The 24,287-nt window shown below is 41.9% G+C and overlaps 1 protein-coding gene across 1 annotated transcript; it reads right to left on the bottom strand.

Moving 5' to 3' along the window:
* Positions 1 to 1,967: 1,967 nt before the first annotated feature.
* Positions 1,968 to 23,333, bottom strand: LOC129722903 (uncharacterized). The gene is made up of 4 exons (XM_055676748.1): positions 23,146 to 23,333; positions 19,492 to 19,588; positions 19,208 to 19,418; positions 1,968 to 4,955 (listed from the first exon to the last, which is right to left on the bottom strand). Exons 1-4 carry the CDS (start codon positions 23,164 to 23,166, stop codon positions 2,372 to 2,374), a joined length of 2,913 nt encoding a protein of 970 aa, XP_055532723.1. The 5' UTR covers positions 23,167 to 23,333; the 3' UTR covers positions 1,968 to 2,371.
* Positions 23,334 to 24,287: the final 954 nt, after the last annotated feature.

Raw genomic sequence — 24,287 nt, 5'->3', positions numbered from 1 at the left:
GTTTTAAGTTCAGTCAAAACAAGTTTAACCTTTTTAAAGGCTTGAGTCGACTGCAAGTCTGCAATTCTTTAGAATAAAACTAAGACTGACAAAGCCCTCTCAGATTCCAATGAAACTTTGTGGGTGTGTAGGCCTTATGAAATTAAGCAACTTTGCATACTTTATTTTTCAAAAAAATTATCTATTATCAGATATTTTATTATAAATCAATATATCAAAAAACTGAAATAGTATATAAGCTAAAAATGGCCGACTCCGAATTTCCAAAGGCACAAGACTCGAAAAAAAGGCAATGCAACACCTGTGAAAGCATTTCCTCATGTTTGCTGGGCAATAATGGGCTGATGCAATAATGAGGATATGTTTTCACAGGTATGCATTTTTCCGTTTTTCCGAGTTTTGTGCCTTTGAAAATACAAAGTCGACCATTTATGGCTCCTATACCGTTTGACCTTTAGTTAAATAAACTATTGTGTTATTTTGAAAAGTTACTATGTCTGTAATAACAACCAGACCGTTTTTTGTTTGTCAGCTTGCTACATTGTATTGCCTCATATGACATTTTGCAGAGATCAAATTGTCTAGTTCAAGCCGATATAGGGGTATGCAGTGCTTGAGAAGGTATCGAAATTTGATTGTGACTGCGATGAATGCACATGCTTTCTTCGTTTGAATTGAACGGCAGAAACGATCGGGCGAACGAAAAAAAGTTTTTCTCTTTCTCTCGTGTGACGATTTTTTTTTCTAACGATAGCGACCGCAGTTTCGGAGAAGTCGATTTTAAAACTCTCTCGCTCGATCATTTACAATGTATGTTGAACGGAGCAAACTAGAGTATGATCGGCAGCATGTGGCGTGTTTTATTTTCGTTTCTCTCGTTCTCGACTGGTTCTTGACTGGCTGTCTGAACGGTCAAAAACGGTCGATGAATGCTTTTTCGCTGCATCGGATGGGATTGGGGCACTGCTTACAGATGCACGTTATTTTTTGGTGGAGAAGTTTGTTGTTGTTGTTGTTGATGTTTAGCGATAATAGCTCGAGGACAAATGAGGTGGAGATATAGTTTGAATATTCCTTCATGCGAAATGCTGAAGTCCGTCGTTGTTATGCGTCGCAAACAGCGTTGCCAGGTATCCAGATTTAGCTGGATTATCCAGATTTTTAAACATGTATCCAGGTAACCAGCTTTGATGTCCAATTATCCAGATTTTTCATGGATGATCCAGATTTTATCCAGATTTTATTTTCTCTGTTCCGCAAAAATGTCATCACTTAAATTTTGGCGCGAAATTTTGCAATTTTGTCACCTCAAATTTTGCGTACCCCAAGACTTTTATCAGAAAAATTAACCTTTCACCCCACGAAATGACTGCCAGATTTTTTCCAGATTTTTATTTTGTCTTTTCCAGATTTTTAAAAAAATGACCTGGCAACGCTGGTCGCAAAGCGCCGACAGGCACAAGTAGTGTTTTTACTTCTGCCTACGCGGCTAGCATTATACCATATGTTGCGTTGCGCGCGGCTGTAATTTATATTTTTCCCCGGGTATGAGATGAAACCTTTCACTGCCCAACCACAAAAGGAGTTATATCTTATTCCAATTTGTTTTCCAATACTATCATCCTGCAGACATATTTGTATAACCATCAATTAAATTGTTTTGAAAATTGATATTTTACTATAACTAAATTCTGAAAACATCAATTTATCTGATTATGATGCATGATCATACATCCAAAACAAACAAATTATTACCAAAACGTCAATCTAACTTGAGTATACTTATCGCGAAAAACACCTATCAAATCCCAACAACCCGCTCTCAACTACACCTCCTTTTACGGTATTTTATTTACGAGCCCGCTATTTTCGACATTTCACGCGCCGGATCTTCTTTTTCCCAGCTCTCGGCAGAACCTTTCGAAATCAGAACAAACATTTGATTTTCAAAGATGATTTTATTGGCACACGTAAACAAGAGCCGCACATTCTTCGGCCAACCGAACGGTGTCACCTACGAGTAAAGTGGACTGCAGCAGTTAACCGCCGATTAGCATACTAATCCAATAAAACTAAATTTTTATACCGGAGAATGATTCGAACAAAAATATTGTCCTCCTGCATGTAGCAAACAGCCGTAAAATGATTTGTAAAGCTCAGCTTGGTTTCGATGAAGAACGTCTCACCCCGTTTCAGTTTCAGTATAAACTTGGCTATCCTCTTTTTCGATGAAAAAATGATAAAAAATGAGAAGAAACATGACAAGTTATATCGCGCTAACATCAATTCAGATTCGGTTGCGTGTAGGAGGACATCGTCTGGCACGGTGAAGCTAACCGACTCTAACCAGTGAGTCATTTCACCAAATCGATTAGTAATAAAGTAGGACTTTTTTCCATGATGGCACCAGACTAAGCAGAGCTCGTTGATCGGTTGTTAGCGAATTCTGGTCCTCCGTTGGTACCGACTGTTCTGGCATACCAACACTCCTTGCTTGCGAGGAAGCCACCGAAGGAATTGCAGCTTCATTATTCAGAGGCAGGTACGGGTTGTTCAAATCGGTCATGCTATCAGGAGCCAACTGCATCGGCTCCTGTTGATAAATTCGACGATTATACAGTGGTGTCGGAACTAAATCGTCGTAATTAAAATTTTTACCAAGGTCAAGCCGAAGCTTGTTCTGTTGAACGAAGGTGGGTGGAAACCCGTACTGCTGAAATTTTATGGAGCTGGTAGAGCCTACATTCACCTCATACACACCGGGCTCCACCATTTTGATCCGCTCCTCGGGATCACCTCGACCATAAACCCGAAATTGAGGCGAATCGGTTTTGATGATGACCCGCTGAGCGTTAATAGGAATTGTCAGCATAACCACATGACAATGTGAGTTACGATCAACGCTAGAGACAGAACTGGGCGGTTCTGCCGTTGTTGATGTTGTTGATGTGGTCGTTGTGGTTGAAGTGGATGCTGGTGTTGAAGTGACAAATGTTGATGGCTCAGTAGAAATTGTTTTGTCTCCAGGCTTTGTGACATGCCGGTTGGCAACTGCTGCTTGATCTACATCTTCTTCAATCTCGTCGTAAATATCCCCGTTGGATCCGATCGTTGATCCCGCACGCTCGAGCATAGGTTTAATTTGCGGATGATAGTTTGGTGTAAATGGACGGAAATCAACGGTAGGGTTTGGCATCATCGGGACCCGATCTGTACCGCTGGCTATCGTGGGTGGAAAAATAAATCCGCCTGCCACATAACTGCTGTCAGGTCTTGGTGTTGCCGGGAGCTTCGAATTAATTGCCCGATATCCGTCAGATAAATCAGATGAGTGAGTATCATCCAGTTCAAATTGGTTAAAATTTGGTAGCGGACCGATTCGAGATTGATGCAATGTTGACTCCTTATTATCATTTCGCTCATCAATGGGCTCGCGTCTGTTTAATGACCTGAGAAGTTCACCGAATCTATTGTCATCTTGATCCACAACTCCAATGTTACCAATTGATGGCATCACATTTTCGGGTTTCGATCGTGTACTAAACGCGTATTCTAACGAATGTCGATCGCTTTTTAGAGGACTTGTTGGCTCATTATCTTTTGAGGGCTTGTTCTGCAACTGTAAATTGTCGTCCAACATATTTCCGACAGAGGTACTTTCCCCGTCTTGAACAGCATCTCGTACAACAGATCGATCTGTACTAGCTGAAACGCTAGCAAATACGGTGGGCCCTTGTTTCTTATCGTTCTTATCGTTGACATTCTTTGTGGCAACCGGAGCGCTATTAGAATATTTGATATTACCTCGAAAAACGGTTCTTATTTCATCCAAAACTGTTTGTGGCTTAGAAGTCTGATTAGTTTCACTGGTTTGTCTATTGTTTAGTTTGCTCAATTCTGTTTCGGCCTCATCGTGTGGATGAGAATCTACAATCGGATCTGAATTCTGTTGAATGCTTTCAACCTTCGGTTCAATCACCACAACCGGCATTTGTTGATTATCAACAGACACAAAATCTGTCTGAATCTTAACAGACGCATCATTTTGAACATCTTTCTGTACCGAATCCGGTTCGATATGCTCCAAGTTCTCGAACATGGTTTCGTTCGACTTCTCGCTTTCGTCTGCTCCATCTTCATTCGGTGAATCAGTTGTAACCGGAATTGGAACAAAAGAGTATTCGACATCATCAAATTTTAGATCTTCCTGTGGTGAATCATTTTCGACAGCTGGTTGATCCCTGAAAGGAGTTTCATCCACTTTTTCAGGCGAGTGCAAACTCACAGACTCAGTGACCTCCACAGGGGCTACTGTAGTCGTCGGTACTTCGTCAATCATATTAGAATCGGTATGTCCCGTTTCTTCTAAACTGTCCAGATCATCGGAAGGCATTGCAGTCGTCGTTAATAACTCTGTACTTGAATTCACATCAAATGTGTCAGTCTTATCGCTCCCGGAGGCTGTAACTTCTGTCACACTCTCTGGTACTTGTGTCGTGGTCCAAACGGCATTCGTTTCTACAATCTGTGGTAAGCTCTTAGCTGCCAAAGAAAAAGGCACAGGTGGATCCTGATCCGTTAACAAATGATGATTTTCTTCTTTTGTCTGTTCAAAATCTTCGACCACAGAAGCGATATTTTCCACAGTGTTATCACCATCGGACGCAGCATTCGCATCATCTATGCTGCCGGAGGGTTGTTCAATACCTTGAACACTAACTTCAACAGCAGGTTCTATCTTATTTTCAGTGAATGCTCCAGATTCATTGTCATTAGTGGGAACGGCTTTTTCTAACGGTTTGAGAATCGTTGTTTTTCCGGTTTCTAACACCGAATCTTCGGAAACGTATGATGTTTTCATCTTTTCGGCTGATTGCTGTAGCATCACTATGTCACCATCATCCTGGCATTCTTGGGGAAAGAGCTTCTGCACATCAATCGGATTTTCGGCAGTACTAAAAATAAAAACATGGAAGATCATTGTTACAAAAATATACCTCGGATAGTTATGCTTTTTGGATAATCTGGTTAGAAAAATATATAAAATTTGTTTTTAGAAGTTTGAAACATCTCGAAACAGATACTTCTAGACATGTGATTATTATGAACTTAATGATTCAAAACCTCACATTTGTTACATATCATAACCACTGAAATTATATCACATCATTAGATTACAATTTTCTTTAAATTAACTTAATGTTTTACAATTATATACAACAAATTTACGAAAAAAAAAATTTCATTTTAAGTTACTTTAAGTTTATGGTTAAGTTTTCATATTATCTTGCCAGAAAAAGTAGAAGGGTTAGTCCCTAAGCCAGAGCCGTATTTAGGTGCTGGGAGCCTGGAGCAAATAGTTTCGTGGGGAGCATTTTTCTTAAAAAATTTAGAGGTAAGAAAATTTAAATTTTGAAATGACTTAACGGTTCGCTGGAAGGAGATTAGCAAAAAGGAAGTAGGAGGGTGGTATCCAAGACACGACCGCATGACGTTGGACAAAGGTATTTTTATATTCCATTAAAAAAATAGTAAACGGAATTGTAACACTAATATTTTCTGCAATTTTATCCAACAGTGCATTTCTAAATGCTGAGACGTTAAGGCTTTATAAATAATAATACAGACATTCGATTTTGGCACGTTTCGTTTTTGGCACGGTTCAGTTTTGGCAACATAAAAACTTTGAATGACGATGAATAAAGTCTGGCTGAAGAAGTTTCAATCGCTGTTGTAAAGTCACATTTACAACCGTGTTCGTTTAGGCGTTTTAATATTTTTACTGAATGTTAAATAATAAACGAAAATATACTAAATCTTTAATAAACATCCGCTATAGCAACCCACACACGTGCAATAGCAACCCATACATACGAACGAATAAGAAATTTGATCTGATGGCGTGCACTTTTATAAGCGACTAATATTTGCCACCACCCGCCTTCCGCTGCTCCAGGAAGGACCGTCCGCTTTGCCGGTCAACAACAACAACAAAAAGTTTACAAAGATAGATCAGTTATATTCGTTAGTGTCGGCTTTGCTTGGGCAGAAAGGTCGTGATTGGGTGATCAGATTTAGACAATCGAAGTTATTTACCAATTTTTCAATAGTGTAAACAAAAAGTTTTTTTTGTCACAAAAATTTAACCGTAAAAGAATTTCTGATCGGTTGATGCCAAAACTTTGATATTTTGAAAAGAAATGCTTGATATATAAGCGCTCAAAACCTGACCACTAGAGGGTTTCATAAATCACTTTTGGGCAACCTGAAAACGATTTTTAGACAGTCGAAATGTTCTACAAAAATGCTATAAATAACATAATCTTTCAATTTAGGGCTAAGCACCTTGACTTTTTCAACATCGATTTATTTGGGACAGCCTACTGACCACTTTTCCCCGGTTTTTCCTGTTTGAATTACTAGATTTTTATGCGCCCAACTTCCATAAAGGTTTCTACTTTGTCTTCACGTGTGACCCAGGACTAGGAATGCCCGGAACATTTGCCCCCCTCTAAAATTCCGGCCTGGCCTAGGCGGACAAACACAAGCTTGACGTAGGATAGGGGTCGTTCCTAAACCACGTGGTCATACAGAGGGGGACGGGGGGTTTGTCAAAAAACCACGAAAGACCACGCACGGGGGTGGGGGTTAACGAAATGACCACGTGGTCTTTTTTTCTGACTTATAGTTTATTGTTGCCACCAAGTCAAGAATTAATCTTTTGCATTTTAGAAATATAGATTGTACTGAAAGTTTAATAATAAAAATTCAAAAAAATTGAGCGAATTTTAAGCACTTGACAAATGAAAAGAACAGGTAGTTTAAGTCGCAAGGGGGGGGGGGATTGGCCAAAAGACCACAAAAGACCACGGGGGTATAAAAATTGATCAATATATGACCACGTGGTTTAGGAACGGCCCCATACGGTTAATACGACAAATTGATTCGAGTATCGATTACATTACATTTTGAATTCTTTTAAACCCTCAACTAAGATCCACACTATGATGCACTTTTTACACGAATATACTAATGTATGAAATTAGATCGAACCAAAATTTTCAAAGTCCTATTTTATCACGGACCGGACTGGGTAACAAGTTGGCTATGCACTGCATATGGGATGTGGAAAAGTTCAGTTGAAAAAAATTGAACTAAACGCGATCGAAACCACAAGCAATACGATTCACTTTCATGATCTCCTATCTGTATTATTTTATAAGTAATTGATTGAAATTCATGCGACATATTTTGAAGTGACCATATTGCTGTGTCCGTTTTACTGACAAGAAGCTGACAAAAACAATCCAAATAATTTTTTGGCCCTGCGCAAAACCGCGAAGAATTTTTTTTTCTGGAACAGTGTTAATAAAACAAATAAACAACAACCTAATTCAGCGGTTCTCAACCTTTCTCTGGCTACGTACATCTTGGCGATATTTTTCAAATCAGTTGTACCCCCTGGCTCGGTTTGTTCTCGCAGCGTGGGGGAGAGTAATGGTAGATCATGTAGTAAAGGTCTAGTTCAGGTTTCAAATTAAACTATGGTTTGTTTAATTGCTACAGTCTTGTTTTAAGAGCAATATTGTAAAACAAATGAAGTACACTAAAGTCGCTTTTTTAAGCGGGGGATGCGTTCCAAATTTGTATGGGCCCGCGTAAAAAACGACTTATTTGAATCATTCGAAAAAGCTCCTAGAGCTCAACAAGCTTTGTACATACGTCGGCCTAGTAAAGGGGCACTGTCAGAGTAGATATATATTTAGAGAACATTGGCCGGGTTCTGGATGATTTCTGTCACTTTTGGGATATGGAAAGCGAGACATCGGAACATCTGCTGTGCAGTTGTGGTGCATTATACGCAGATCAAGGTTTCTTGGCAGTGGCTAAGCTATCAATCAAAATGTATACCAGAACGAATGTTTTGACATAATTTTGATGAAAGGTATGTATTTTAACCTGATTAAATATCATCACATTACCATAAAAAACGCAAACGTGCCTGAACAACCACTCGACCCCATTTGAACCCCAAATACGCAACCCAACGGATCTACCTTAGTGTTATCATATCGAAGATTTCTTTGGAATTTTGAGTTCCTTAATTACAAAATAGATGAAGATCAATGAGCTGCAAATAGTTGATTGATAGAATCAAGAGATGGTTGGAGAATGGTTGGACACGTGTCACTTGAGCTTTTATTGTGGTCATTCACCTGTGTTCAGCAACTCCTATCCCAACGTGGTGCCGACCGGGATACGAGTAACCTTGGCGGATATCGCGTAACCAACCCCGGTGGAAACTTTGGTCGTATGCTGACTGGGAAGGGGAAACGTACGCGGTTGTTTCCCCATGTTAGGGGCGGCGTACAACAGCGTCTGATCCGGAGCGGGCGGCTGAATCATGAAACGCGGTGTCTCGCCAGCTATATCAAAGACGGCATCCCCGTCGCGAGACTAGGTATCGCAGCCCTAGTAAGGCAGCATACCGAATATTAAATACTACGAACAATCCAGATATAAATACGGAACGGAATAATCGGCATGGACCTAGGCGAACGAAAAAGGACAACGATTATTGGAGACTCGGTACTTGGAATGTAAGGACTCTACTCGAACCGGCACGCGCAAGTATCCTGGCTAGAGAGCTGCGGAAGGTGAATGTGGAGGTTGCAGCTATCCAAGAGGTGCGATGGCCGATCGGGAGAACGCGAATTCCGAGCAGTAGATCCTATTGCGGACACTTCATTTAAGTACCACATCTACTATAGCGGCGGCGTGAAAGCAGAAAGAGGAGTCGGTTTCGTGCTAATTGGAAAATAGATGAAGCGTGTCATTAGATGGAGGCCGATCAGTGACCGTATATGCGTGTTGAGAATTAAGGGCAAATTCTTTTACTACAGCCTAATAAATGTGTACGCACCGACCAACGAGAAACCCGATGACGAAAAGGAGGAGTTCTATGAGCTCCTGGAAAAGACAAACAATGAGTGTCCAGGACACGATATAAAGATTGTCATCGGAGATGTAAATGCACAGGTCGGGCAGGAAGACTTCTTCCGCCCCGTAACTGGTAGGGAAAGCTTCAACTCTACTACGAACGACAATGGACTGAGGCTTGTTAATTTCGCTGCAGCTAGGGGGATGGCTATCTGTAGCATTTATTTTGCACGCCGGAACATACGTAAGCACACATGGATGCACCCGAATGGAGAGCTTTGCTCTCAAATTGACCACTTTTCAGACTTTACAGACGTGAGGTTGGTCAGAGGACCGAACGTTGACTAGGATCACTATCTCGTAGTAGCCAAAATCCGCGCCCGGCTGTCCAACGTGTTGAAATCCAAGGCAACGAGGAGGATGCAGTTGAACATCCAGCGGCTACCAACTGAAGGAGTGGCTGCAGAGTACTCGCAGAAGGTTGATGAACGGATTGAGGAAAGAGTTGAAGGGAACCTGAATGAACAGTGGAGGCACATCCACAGTTCGATCAGCACTACAGCGCGAGAAGTGTTGGGTACAACTGCGGCAGCTGCATCCAATGAGTGGTTTGACGCTGAGTGCCAGCGAGTGACGGAGGAGAAGAACCGCGCCAGGGGTCACATGTTGGCCACGGCTGTGACTGTGTCAGTGTGCTGTTGAACGGTGAGGGAACCAGTGGAGTCGAAAGGAGCAGGATGACCAGGGCCAGATTTACGATTGTGGGGGCCCGGGGCCCAGTTATAGTGGGGGGCCCAAAATAAAACAAAACTGTTTTTTATCGTACGAGTTAAAAGCATTTATTTGCTATTGAAAAATTACCAAAAATTTGTTAGAATTTTTTCTTAAGCTCTATTTAGAGTTCCAAGCGAAGTGAAAATCTCATAAAACATGTTCATTTTTTCACGCTCGTGAAAAATGCAACCTGCAAAAAATTTCACTTCGCTTGGAACTGTAAACAAATTCGATCCAGCGAAATCGATGGTTGTGGATCTCATCTTTTCCACTTGGGTTTATTTCTTTCACGCATGCAAGCGCTAGTGAAAAAAGGAGCAGCAAGCGAAAACTTGCGTGCGTTTCTATTCTGTCAGTTGCAGCCAATTTTCACTTCGCTCGAGGTGTAAACTCGTGAGTTTCACTTCACTTAAACTGTAAACTGCAGGGTGGTGAATTACCTGCGTGTTCCACAAACCGGTTTTCACGACAGATTTCGCAAGCGAAAATTTACGCTTTTTCACTTGTCAAATTTTTCACTTTGCTTGGAACTGTAAACTATGCTTTACGAGTTTTTTTGCAGGAAACTTATTAATTAAATAATCAACATTCAACTTCTTCAGTATACTCGTACTCGAAACATAATAATGCTAAGTTTGACTGCCTTTCATTCTTCACAGTCGCACGCAACCTATTTTTAATAAGTTTCATCTTCAAGTTTTTTTCTTGATACCTGAAAAAAAAACTACCGCAATTTGAAAAAAAATGCGATCCACAGGCAAAAATTTGCACACAATTTGAGAAAGACGGCGCAAATATAAGACGACTCTCTCTGTGGGTTATTTTCTTCCTTTGCTTTACCTCCCATGCGCGCTAAAGCTCTAGAGCTAAAGTTTGGCCGACTGTCACTGAAAAATTCCAATCAAACAGTCAACAGTTTTTTCATCATAGTTTTAACATTGCTGATGTTCGATTGGAACGAGTTTTGACAGTTCGATTGGCGCTTTTAGTGACAGTCGGCTAAACTTTAACTCTAGGCGTTTAATGCGCGCTGGTTCGATTCAAATGGTATGTTAATGTGTGTCATTCCAAGAGAATATTGGCGCTCGCGAAAAAATAACACTGAAGGAAAGTGTCAGATTGAAATTGTCTGTTCAAATTTTCTTACTGTAAATCGAACTTTTGATTAAATCTCATTTTTAAAGAGAAAAATCTTTTTGTCGATTTGTGGGGGCCCTAAAAATAAGGGGGCCCGGGGCCCGGGGCCCGGGTCCCCTGGGCCCCCCCATAAATCCGGCTCTGAGGATGACTATTGAGAATGATGGTCAAGCTGTGGATCCACCATCCATGGACGAGGTGAAGAAAGCAGTGAAAGGCCTGAGAAACTGCAAGGCAACCGGGAAGGACGGCATTCCCGCCAAACTCTTCAAAGTCGGGAGCGAACAGCTGTATCGGATCATGCTGAGAGTGTGGTCTGATGAAGAATTGCCCTCAGACTGGTTGGAGGGTCTCATATGCCCGATCTACAAAAAAGGTAATCGCCTGGACTGTAGCAATTATCGGGGCATAACTCTTCTCAATACCGTGTACAAAATTATCTCCCGCATCCTGTTCCACAGACTGAGGCCGTTGCAGGAGACCTTTGTTGGCGAGTACCAATGCGGTTTTCGAGGGGGATGCTCCACGACGGACCAAATGTTTACCTTGCGACAAATCCTCGATAAATTTAGAGAATTCAACTTGCAGACGCACCATCTGTTCATAGACTTCAGGGCAGCGTACGATTCAGTTAAGTGAAATAAGTTATGGCAGATTATGATCGAACATGGCTTCCCAACAAAGCTGATTAGGCTGATACGTGCCATCCTTGAAGGTTCTACATCAAGCGTCAGGATAGCCGGTAAGATATCGGACTCGTTCGTGACGTTAGATGGTTTGAAGCAGGGTGACGGGCTGTCGAACTTATTGTTCAACATCGCATTGGAAGGTGCTATACGGAGGGCTGGTGTGCAGAGAAGCGGCACCATCATTACGAAGTCGCACATGCTTCTCGGTTTTGCGGACGATATCGACATCATTGGTATCAACCGTAATGCTGTGGAAGAGGCCTTCGGACCTCTCAGGAGGGAAGCTGCGAGATTAGGACTTGTAATAAACTCTGCCAAAACGAAATACATGGTGGATGGCAGAGTGCGTGGTAGTCTGTCGGAGGTTGGTGCTGCGGTGGTGCTAGATGGGGAAACATTTGAAGTAGTCGACGAGTTTATTTACCTGGGAACATTAGTGACATTTGAGGTTATCCGTGAGATAAAGAGGTTGATGGCAGCCGCAAACAGGGCCTTTTACGGATTACGTAACCAGCTAAGGTCCCGCAGTCTGCAAATCCGTACTAAACTTGCACTCTATAAAACACTGATTCTTCCGGTGGCTCTCTACGGCCATGAATCATGGACGCTGAAAGAGGCTGATCGGCGAGCTCTGGATGTTTTTGAGCGTAGGATTCTGCGTTCAATCCTTGGCGGCAAACTAGAAAATGGTGTTTGGCGCTGACGCATGAACGCATGAACCGCCGATTTGTATGCCTGGTACACTTCCAAGCATACAAATCGGCGGATATAGTCAAGCGGATAAAACACGGCAGGCTTCAGTGGGCTGAGCATGTAGCGAGAATGCCGGATGAGCGTCAAGCGAAGGCTATATTTAGCAGGAATCCCGATAGAGGTCGTCGACTTCGGGGTAGACCTCGCACTCGATGGATGTGTGCTGTCGACGAGGATGCACGCGAAAGAGGTGTTAGGGGTGATTGGAGGATAGCAGCCCAATACCGAGGGACATGGTGTCGTATTCTGGATTCGGCACTGGATCGATAATCGGTCTGTCGTCTTGAAAGTAAAGTAAAGTAAGTAAGAATCAAGAGATGCATTTGAAAAGCCGACGTTAAGGCCGTACAACGCACTTGTTGCGGCATCATAAAAAGGCATTGTCGGAAGGCCGGTAACGGACCTTTCTAAAATGTTTAATATTTTTTAATAGTTCATTATGAATGTATCTTCATGAAAAATTTATCTATTTTTCTTCAACTTCATTCACCTTTTTTGACAACAGTAGAAAAAAATCCAAATTTTTAGTTGTCACCCGTTAGTGTTGTCATACACAACCAACATTTTTAAAAAGGCCAAGCCAACTGAAAAACGACATTCTGTGCCGAACACGCATCAGTATCGGATGTGTTTGGTGATCGCTCCGATAGAATATAAAACAAAAGTCGCGCGAGCAAGTGTTGGCATTGTTTGCCTGGTCGAGTGAAGGTTCAAGGTCGCCCGCCTTTGTGCAACTGTTTCGCATCGTGGCTGTTTGCTGGTGCGTAAGCCGATTTGGCTGCTAAGTGATTTGTGCTACAGCAGTGGACGAGAATCTCAACACAAAGGAGGAAAAAGAAGAAGCCAACAGTTGACAGCGAGCTGTGTCGCTGCGCTGAGTGTTCACACCCGGCTCGCGGAGTGACCCGGCTCGCTGCTGGTGGCTGTTTGGTGCTGCTGTATTGGTGCTGCTGGCTGTAACGGCTGCAGCTTCAACCGTTCGGACAACCAACCCTGCTGAAAGGAGAAGTAAAGAGGTACGTGTTCTGTCGGCGCTAGTGCGCTAGACTTAGCGCGATGGATGTAGATCCCTCGCATCCCGTGCCACCATCCCCGAACCCCTCCGACCCTGTCCCTCCTGCCAACCCTACATCTGTTAATTCTCCAGTCCCCCCTCGACCCAGGCTTTACCCGGACGGATCTCAGGGCAGCTTTACTGTTTTCTTTCGGCCAAAAGCAGGACCGAAATCGAAACCGTTAAACATCCTGCAGATTTCGAAAGACCTGACGGAGGGGTATAAGGCCGTGACCGAAATCTCCAAGGTCAGACCCAACAAGCTCCGTGTCGTGGTCAGCGACCTGGAACAGGCCAACGCTATTGCTCGCTCCGAGCTTTTCACACGCGAGTATCGCGTTTATATACCCGCACGAGACGTGGAGATCGACGGTGTCATAACCGATTCGAGTCTGTCGGTCGAGTGTATCTTGGCAAGCGGTTTTGGCTGCTTTAAAAATGCTTTGTGTCATGACGTAAAAGTAAAGATCATAGATTGCAAGCAATTGCGGTCTGTGTCTCTTGTCAACGGCACAAAAGTGTACACTCCGTCAGACTCGTTTCGTGTTACGTTTGCCGGATCTACTCTCCCTAGCCACGTCTCGATGGATCGGGTTCGTCTGCCTGTGCGATTGTATGTACCCCGTGTTATGAATTGCACCAATTGCAAGCAGCTAGGTCACACAGCCGCCTACTGCTGCAATAAGGCATGATGTAGCAAGTGTGGAGAAACTCATGCGGACGATTCTTGCAGTGTAAATGCTGAAAAATGTATTCACTGCGGGGGAAATCAGCATGAGCTCTCCACATGCCCGGTGTACATGCAGCGCAGAGATAAAATCAAGCGGTCACTTAAGGAGCGTTCAAAGCGATCTTACGCTGAGATGCTGAAGAAGACCGTGACCACTTCTACCATAACATCGAACCCCTTTGATCTGTTGTCCTCTGATGAAACCGATTCTGACGATTCACCAGCGGGAACAACTTATGCCAATCCTGGGGCGTCTAGAAAGAGGAAAAATATTTCCTCTCCTAAACTTCCCCGAAAAGGTCCTAAGATTTCCCAAAGTGAAATGAAAGATACAAACAAACCAAACAGTGCTGCGGAAAAACCGAAGCAAACTCCTCCTGGGCTTGCAAATTTAAAGTCCCAGAAGGAGTTCCCAGCACTGCCAGGAACATCCAAAACCCCAGTTCCTTTTGCACTCCCAGTTGATCAAACAAACTCTGGATTAGTGAAATTTTCTGACATTGTGGACTGGATTTTTGAAACTTTCAATGTACCCAATCCAATTAAAATTTTTCTTACAGCATTCCTCCCAACAGTTAGATCATTTTTGAAGCAGTTGACTGCCCAATGGCCCCTCCTTGCAGCGATAGTATCCTTCGATGCCTAATTCATCTGCGTATACGAAGGATTCTATCTCTGTCTTACAGTGGAATTGTAGAAGTATTTTACCAAAAATGGATTCATTTAAAGTTTTGATAAATAGAAACAAATGCGATGCATTTTCCCTTTGTGAAACTTGGCTTACTTCAAATATTGATCTCAACTTCCATGATTTTAATATTATTCGCCTTGATCGAGACACCCCATATGGAGGAGTACTTTTAGGGATTAAAAAGTGCTATTCTTTCTATCGTATTAACCTCCCCTCGATTCCAGGCATCGAAGTTGTCGCATGTCAAATGACAATACAAGGTAAAGAGCTTTGTATTGCCTCAATATATATTCCTCCCAGAGCACAGGTTGGGCAACGGTTGCTCTTTGATTTAATAGAACTTCTTCCCTCGCCACGTTTGATTTTGGGAGACTTCAACTCTCATGGTATGGCTTGGGGTTCCCCCTACAATGATAACCGCTCCTCTTTAATCTATAACCTTTGCGATGACTTCGACATGACTATTTTGAACAACGGTGAAATCCCGAAACCTCCAGCGCGCCCAAGCGCTTTGGATCTATCCTTATGTTCGACGTCGCTACGGTTGGATTGCACATGGAAGGTAATCCTCGATCCTCACGGTAGCGACCATCTGCCTATTCTTGTTTCAATTACTAACGGTTCAACTCGCATGCGACCAATTGACATTCCGTATGACCTCACACGGAATGTCGATTGGAAGTTATACGAGGAAATGATTTCAAAAGCGGTCGAGTCGATTCAACATCACCCACCACTTGAAGAATACAACCTCCTCGCGGGCTTAATCCTCGACGCCGCGTTGCGAGCCCAAACGAAGAAATATCCCGGCGTAACGATCAAAGAGCGGCCTCCAACTCCGTGGTGGGACAAAGAGTGCTCCGATGTCTACACGCAAAGATCCGACGCGTTTTTGGCCTTCCAGAAGGGAGGTATACCCGACGACTATATACGGTATTCGGAGCTCAAAACCAAGCTTAAAAGCCTGGCTTAAGCGAAGAAACGCGGATATTGGCGTCGGTTCGTGAACGAGACGTCGAGGGAGACATCGATGAGCACTCTTTGGAACACAGCCCGAAGAATGTGGAATCGCGTAACGGTCAACGAAAGCGAGGAGTCTTCAAGTCGGTGGATATTTGATTTTGCCAGGAAAGTATGTCCGGACTCTGTTCCTGCGCAAAACTTTGTTCGCGATACGTCTCCGGGTCACGACGCGATAGAATCACCTTTTACGATGGCAGAATTTTCAGTTGCTCTCCTGTCCTGTAACAATAACGCGCCTGGGTTAGATAGAATCAAATTCAACTTGTTGAAGAATCTACCCGGCAATGCCAAGAGGCGCTTGTTGAACTTGTTCAATAAGTTCCTGGAGCAAAACATTGTACCGCAGGATTGGAGGCAAGTGAAGGTGATCGCCATCCAAAAACCAGGGAAACCAGCTTCTGATCACAACTCTTATAGGCCGATTGCAATGCTATCCTGTATCCGGAAATTGATGGAAAAAATGATACTCCGTCGTTTAGACCACTGGGTCGAATCAAATGATCTACTATCAGAAACTCAATTTGGCTTCCGTCGTGCCAGAGGGACGAATGATTGTCTTGCGTTGCTTTCAACAGATATTCAGCTGGCTTATGCTCGCAAAGAACAAATGGCGTCTGCGTTCTTGGACATTAAGGGGGCTTTTGATTCCGTTTCTATTGACAGTCTTTCGGGCAAACTTCACCGACAAGGATTTTCTCCAATTCTAAACAAATTTTTGCACAATTTGCTGTCCGAAAAGCACATGCATTTTACGCACGGCGATTTGGCAACTTTTCGCATTAGCTACATGGGTCTTCCCCAGGGCTCATGTTTAAGCCCCCTTCTTTACAACTTTTATGTAAATGACATCGACGAATGTCTGGCAAATTCATGCACGATAAGACAACTTGCAGACGACAGTGTAATCTCTGTTACAGGAGCCAAAGCTGCCGATTTGCAAGGACCATTGCAAGATACCTTGGACAATTTGTCTGCTTGGGCCTTACAGCTAGGTATCGAATTCTCTCCGGAGAAGACTGAGATAGTAGTTTTTTCTAGGAAGCATGAACCTGCTCAGCTTCAAACACAATTAATGGGTAAAACGATTTCTCAGGTTTTGGTACACAAATATCTTGGTGTCTGGTTCGACTCTAAAGGCACCTGGGGTTGTCACGTTAGGTATCTGATGAAAAAATGTCAACAAAGAGTGTATTTTCTTCGTACAATAACCGGAAAATGGTGGGGAGCCCACCCAGGAGACCTTATAAGGCTTTACCAAACAACGATATTGTCTGTCATTGAGTACGGGTGTTTCTGCTTCCGCTCCGCAGCAAACACACATTTGATCAAACTGGAGCGAATACAATATCGTTGTTTGCGTATCGCCTTGGGTTGCATGCAGTCGACCCATACGATGAGTTTGGAGGTCTTAGCTGAAGTACTACCATTGAAAAACCGCTTCTGGAGCCTGTCTTCTCGCTTTCTTATCAAATGTGAGGTCTTGAACCGTCCCGTGATTGAAAATTTTGAAAGGTTAATCGAACTTAATTCTCAAACCCGTTTTATGACATTGTATTTCACATGTCACATGTCCCATAATATTAACCCTTCTTCGAATATTCCAAATCGTGTCGACTTATCAAATACTTCTGATTCTACTGTGTTTTTCGATACATCCATGATAGAAGAAACTCGTGGAATCCCGGATCATTTACGCGTGCAGCAGATCCCCAAAATTTTTTCCAATAAATATCGAAACATCAACTGCGACAATATGTTCTACACTGACGGATCACTTCTTGATGGGTCCACTGGCTTCGGTATTTTCAATAACAATTTAACCGTCTCCCATAAGCTTGATAATCCTGCTTCTGTTTACGTCGCAGAATTGGCTGCAATTCAGTACACCCTAGGGATTATCGAAAAAATTCCCACGGACCATTATTTCATCTTTACGGACAGTCTCAGTTCCATTGAGGCTCTCCGATCGATGAAAGATGTTAAGCACTCTCCGTATTTCCTGGGGAAAATACGGGAACATCTGAGTGCTTTATCCGAAAAATCGTATCAGATTACCTTAGCGTGGGTCCCTTCTCACTGCTCGATACCGGGCAATGAGAAAGCGGACTCTTTGGCTAAGGTGGGCGCAACAAACGGTGGAATTTATGAAAGACCAATTGCCTTTAATGAATTTTTCTCATTTGTACGTCAGAATACGATCATCAGTTGGCAAAATGCTTGGACCAAAGGGGAACTGGGAAGGTGGTTACATTCCATAATCCCCAAGGTGTCGACGAACCCGTGGTTCAAGGGGTTGGATGTAGGTCGGGATTTCATTTGCGTGATGTCCCGGCTTATGTCCAATCACTATAGATTTGACGCGCATCTCCGTCGTGTTGGGCTCGGGGAAAGTGGTATCTGTGCCTGTGGTGAAGGTTATCACGACATAGAGCACGTTGTTTGGTCATGACCTGTACACCGTGACGCCAGGTCTAAATTAATAGCTTCCCTGCAGGCCGAAGGTAGGCAGTCGGCTGTTCCTGTTCGTGATGTCTTGGCAAGCCGTGACCTATCCTACATGTCCCTTATATACGTTTTCCTGAAATCCATCCACGCCCCAGTTTAGTCCTACCCCCTTCCGCCTGCATCCAGCGTAACGACAAGAACACGTTAAGACCCCGGATCCGGAAACAGCAATCAGACCCGCACGATACTCTCAAGGCCCGAGGGAGACAACCCAATATGCCAGTACGTAATATCTTGGCCCAGCATCGGAACATGTGCTTACCTATGGCAATGAAAACCATCATACAGTAAACCAGTGCTTTAAATGCAAAATATTCTAGCTTTAAGTTACATTTAGTTTCAGCTCGTAGTCGGCAGCGAGGTTAAAAAATTTGCTTTTAGTTATTAAGATACTTTAGAAAGTAAGCTACCAGATATAATTGGCGCCGTTAAACATTAAATTGTATTTGTGCCGTGTCAAATAAATTATAGATGAACAAAAAAAACTGAAAAACGACTATCTCGAAACGTCTAGACGATGTGATGATCTCTGATTAAAAAAGTTGGTGGCGATAACCCACCAAAATCATGAAGCGAAGGCCTTTTTTAGGTCAATCATGATAAACTTTAGATTCTCGGAAAAAAACACTTATCAACTTAAATCTGGAAAGATAATCTCATTCAGACGTTAAATGGATGCAAAAATTTTAACTCTAAACGAAAAGCAAGTTTTTGTTTAAAATTTAATAATAAGTAATCATTACATCCATACATAACAAATACCAGAATTCAGTATCTTGAAAAACGAGAACGGATTCGCACTATCTGAAAAAGAAGAGGGCAATGCCACTAAAAGCGAGGAGTCAAATTAACGCAGACTATCTTTCTAGGGTTAACTGTCTTGGAATAGCAAAAATTGTAACTGTACTTACCCTTCATTTTTAAGCCTCTCAATCAATTTTCGATCCGGATTTGCCATATTCACCAGCCGATAACCAGCCACATCTGCCAAGTAATGTGTAATGAACAGTTTCCCTAGTGGATCCACAAACCCATAACATCCGTACATTGCCCCATCCAGTGAACGCTGATGATGAAACTGGGTCTCACCTTGCTTCACCGCATATCCATACTTAAATTGTCCTAAAAGAAACAACAATTGGGATGATTTCCATAGTAAAGGCTCCTATTTAAGGCCAACAGCTCTTCCACTAACCTTGCCGATGATTCCTCTGATTGTAAGCCACATCCGACCGGAGCCGGCGCCGAACATCGGTAAATGACCTGCCAGAGACGGCTGCCAAGTAGCAGACCTGAAAACGGTGAAAATGTTAACGGTTAGGTTGAAAAAATAATTTTATACATTCAGATTATGCAAATAGGCACTTCAGCATCTTGCTTGAGTTTTTCGATAAACATGCTTTCAACAGGCGGGATGCAGAATTTTGAGAATCAAATTTGTTTAGAAGGTTCAGAGCTGAACCATTTCTAATGCGATGAAACAGAATCGAAAAACCGGCTAAGCGTATTATTTTTGTTTGAGGCCAAAAATATTCGAAGCCAGAAATAATATCGAAATCAACATGCACTAGAGTTATTATTCGAACTTCAGTTTCGCAGAGCTTGTGGTCCGACTATGTAATCTTTTAGCTAGTTTTAACTGTGACTTTCTTTCGCTGATGATGATTCAACTTTTCGGTTTCAGCATCTCGCGGGAGTATTCAAATTCATCGATAATTGCGTAAGGTATCAGCTGCAGTGTTACAAACGAGAATGTCAAAATAACTGGAAAGTTGATTTTCCTTAATTTGGTTCCTTTCTCAACCGATATTTATCCAATAAGGAGGTAAAGAGATCGTCTTCATCTGCATAATTGCAGTTGAGTAAATATAGAAGCTGACGCGATCGGACTTCGTTAAGTGGACCCTTGAAGTGGTTGAATTTTGCCCACATACTAACAGACATAACACTTTGAACAAATTTTCAATAAAATCATCGTTCGGATAATACCAGAACTTTCGTTAGAAACGCTAGCACCATCTACGACCGTGGTCGCGCTGCGTCTTGTATTTCGACATTAGCACTAGCGTAAGTGCATGTGTCAAATTGGGAATCATAAAATATGTATGAGATGACATGACAGCGCCCCAGACGGTATTGTTGCGCAATGACTGTTATTCGATTGTAAGTTTGAAATGATAGCTTTTTTTGTGGCGATAGCGCTAGGTTGTAGTGCTACGTCTGTTAGTCCGTGGTTTGCCTTTTTGACTCCTGAAAAATATGCAAACGAGAGAGGCAATCCACACATTCCACGTGGACAGCTTGGTGGGGAGGGGGCTTGTGAAATGTCCACGGTCCATACAAAATGTTTGGAATTTATATGGGAATTTGTCTACAGAGGGGGAGCGGGGGGTGTCAAAATCGTTAAAAATCTGTCCACGTGGAATGTGGATGGGCCCAGAGTGCACGAAATTTCTAAAATAGATTTTTTTTATTTCATATATCGTAGAAATGCACCAAATTTCAAGATCTGGTGTTATCGCATAACGATTTTAAATAATCGATTTTCTGGGACTTGGAAAATTTTCAAGCTGGGAAAGTTATTGAATTTGAAATAAAGAATTTGAAAGTAATTGCTAAGATACTCATGACTGTGGTATTGAAACTGCTATTAATTTTTAATAAGAGTGTTCCTTAAATCGAAAAGTTTAAGAAAAATATCATAATCATGAGAATTCAAATGGAATAATGAAGATAATAGTTTTTAAATATCAAAATAAAATAAAATAGTGTCCGACTGAGCTTAAATATTGCATAAAGACTTGTTTTTTTTTTCAATGAAAGCACTACCACATTTTGAAATTCGATGGTCCTCTATGTTCCTTATATATTCTATGTTTAAAATACCATTGAACCTAAACTGAGACAACGCGCAAAATAAAATAATAATGCTTTTATTTTGTTTATGAAAATGTATCAGAAAAAAAGTATTTGAAGAAAATATTGGAAGTATTTTCAAACCAAATTTAATATAAATGTTTAATTTGACTTTTTTGAAGTAGAATACTTCTCTCAGGAAGTTCGGCTACATAGGGATGTGAAATGAAAATCTAAAACCGAAAAAAGTGAAAAATATGTCCAATTTCAAATGCTAATAAATCGGTTAGTATTCGATGGATTTCCTTCGTTCTTGCAGCAATAGATTGGAAAATCTTCTAAGATTCTTTCCAAAAGAAGATAATTCTAATTTTATTATTCACACTATTGTACTATTGAAAATAGTCAAGCCTTGGCAAAACGAAAAATTCGACCTCTGATTGGTCGTTATATGATTGCTTCCCAAGCACGGTCGACAGAATCATATACCTTGCAATTTTAAACAAGCTATTTGGCCTATAAAAGAGTCTGTTTCAGCCGAAGCCGCTCATAATAGTTCTAGACAGCGACAACAGCAGTCGTCCTCCCTTAGCAGTAGCACTAGCAGTGCAGTGGATATCAGCGATGGCGAAAAGCGGCCACAGCAGTGGCGTAGCAATGGATAGCGCACTAGTTGCAGTGGATTCCAGCAACGATAGCAGCTGGGCCAGCTGATGCAGGGACAGTGGATTACAATGGCAGTGTATAGCGGCCACAACTGTGGCATGGCTATGGATAGCGCACTAGTTGCACCGGATCTCAGCATCGACAGCGGCTGATGCAGTGAGACACTTTAGTGAAATGCAGTCTCGGTGCGAAAGTGCTAGTGCCCACTGCATTCAATGAAAAGTTGATTCATTTTGACACCACGTGAACCGTCTAGTTTTGAGTGTTAAATCAGCTTTTCACTGTTTATTTTATCACAAGGAATAATTTATTCGCACTGTCAGTGAAAACGCAAAGATGTGATCGGCATCTCATCCGATACTAAAATGAACAACAAATATTCCTTTTCCGTATGAAATAAAAACTTGGTTGAAGAGTTAAAATCTTCTAATAAGTTAATTCACATTTTTAAATTTGTAAAAGTTATAAATTTCACTTTACCTCCGTGTCTCAGAACGCACTGAATTATCTTTTCCTTCAGTCATGAGCACGACATCCGAAAAAATTTCATCTCAAAATTCAAAAATTGTCAAGCTCCAACCATGACAAGCAACTTACTATATTATTGAAAATGGTCAATCCTTGTTGAAGCGCAAAATTCGATTGATCTGATTAGTCAACGTTTATTTACTAGAAAAGATGACTGACACGCAAGCAGCCGGGTTATCTTTCTTGTAAAAGTATTCTACTTCAACCTTGCGGTCGTGGCTTTGCACACAACCCTCCTGTTATTGCTCTTTGGATTTAATTTTGGCATGTGTTTCTTTGTTATTAAAAAACTCATATGATTATTTTAACTTAGACTCTGATTGTTTGAAGATATTGGAATCTAAGAGAAACTTTGCTTGATTCTACCTCTTTCCTGTCGCAATGTTTTGATCAGTAAAATTCAGCGAATTTATTTTCACCTGATCTTGACTCATCCATATTCTTGTAATTTTTTCCCGATTGAATTCCACCCTTGTTATGAATTTAGCAAATAATACAACCATATCGTTCTATAGGTCGCTTGTTTCAAAGGTATGAAAAATCCTTTTTTTAATAAGATGAGAATCTACTGTAACATTGCAGAAAACACTCTTTGAGGTATCTTAAATCACACTATTAAGTCATTCCATTCACTAGAATAATGGTAACGATATTCAGTGAAACTCACAATTCGCAGAATTGTGCGGAACTGTGGTAATAATTTTCCACCATCAGTCCGCTTTTATGCCAAACTTACTTATTCAAACGCCATTCTGTATATGGAATACCCATGTTTCGTAACAGTGACACAAAAACTTACCAACAGGATGGAATGCCGCATCGTTCGATGTTGCAATCTCACCAAACTTAGAACATCAAACTTCACAAAGCTTCCGGTAGAACAGAATACTTAAATAGTTTCACCGTCAACAAGAAGGCGTTCGCCACAACTGCAAACGAAACCAAACACCATTCGTGCCGATGCGTACCGAAAAACTGAAAAGCCATCTGAAAAGTTGCCCCAAACAGGGACCAACTTACTCATCTTCCAACTTGGTCATTATCGTCATCTTCGGAGATGGCCGGTAGTGAGAACCCCTCGAGCACGTTACAAGATCACCTGAACACATTCCCGACGAGCTACTCAAAAAAACTAAATGCAAAGCCAACGGTCGACCTAACCGAACTCACTGAAAAGCACAACACGAGATCAACCAGCAGCGGTGCGAAGATGCAGAGGAGAACGGAATTTACCGGCCAAAATACTTGGACCAAAAGAATAATAGCGATGCTGAACATTTGAAAGTTATCAAGGAATTAAATTCGGGCGAAAGAACCGAAAAAAGAAAGACATTAAGCGTCTCGAGAATAAAAAAAACTACTTTTTATGCAAAAGTTCTTCCAAATGAACGACCACGAAATGGCATGGGTGTCATTGACCCGCGAAAAGAACTAATTAAATTCAGATCTGAAAGACGCATATAGGTTCTGAGCAATCTATCGCTAGAACATCTTCACCAGGTTGGTGCTTGGAAATAAAAGACACATGCACAAATGTTACAAGACGTATAATCAAAAATAAATAATTTCCGTTTTTGATAATCAATAATAATGACTAAACTAATACCCAAATCAATTTGTCAGACCAACTTTTCGGACTACCCTAAGCCAGAAGAAATTGCATGAAAATTTTAACCAAACCACGGTGTGAGAAGCTAAACGATGAAACCGGTTTCGTTCTCGCATGGTGCATTAGTTTGTAAAGATAGCATGCAGTTTACCCCAGCATAACCTTGACAATAACCTGAATCCCGCGGGAAAATTCGCTCCCCGCTGACGTTGACCGACGCAAGCTTTTGTTGATGCATCATACGCCATCGTACCTCTCAGCAGAGTGCAGTGGCATAACCGAGCTGACATTCATTCGTCAGGATGAAATGTCAGTAGAACAGTCGTCTAGTT

This window comes from Wyeomyia smithii, chromosome 2, assembly GCF_029784165.1.
Source record: "Wyeomyia smithii strain HCP4-BCI-WySm-NY-G18 chromosome 2, ASM2978416v1, whole genome shotgun sequence".
NCBI lineage: Eukaryota > Metazoa > Arthropoda > Insecta > Diptera > Culicidae > Wyeomyia > Wyeomyia smithii.
Note: the sequence above shows the minus strand (reverse complement) of the source record. Positions and strands in the feature narration are given on the sequence as shown.

What these genes read in the sequence shown, in the direction of transcription:
- LOC129722903 (XM_055676748.1), bottom strand. Translation starts at nt 23,166, where the DNA reads ATGCGGCATTCCATCCTGTTG. An exon ending in TGCGGCATTCCATCCTGTTG is followed by an intron (nt 19,589 to 23,145) that starts GTAAGTTTTTGT and finishes CACCGTTTTCAG; the next exon opens with GTCTGCTACTTGGCAGCCGT. An exon ending in TCAGAGGAATCATCGGCAAG is followed by an intron (nt 19,419 to 19,491) that starts GTTAGTGGAAGA and finishes TGTTTCTTTTAG; the next exon opens with GACAATTTAAGTATGGATAT.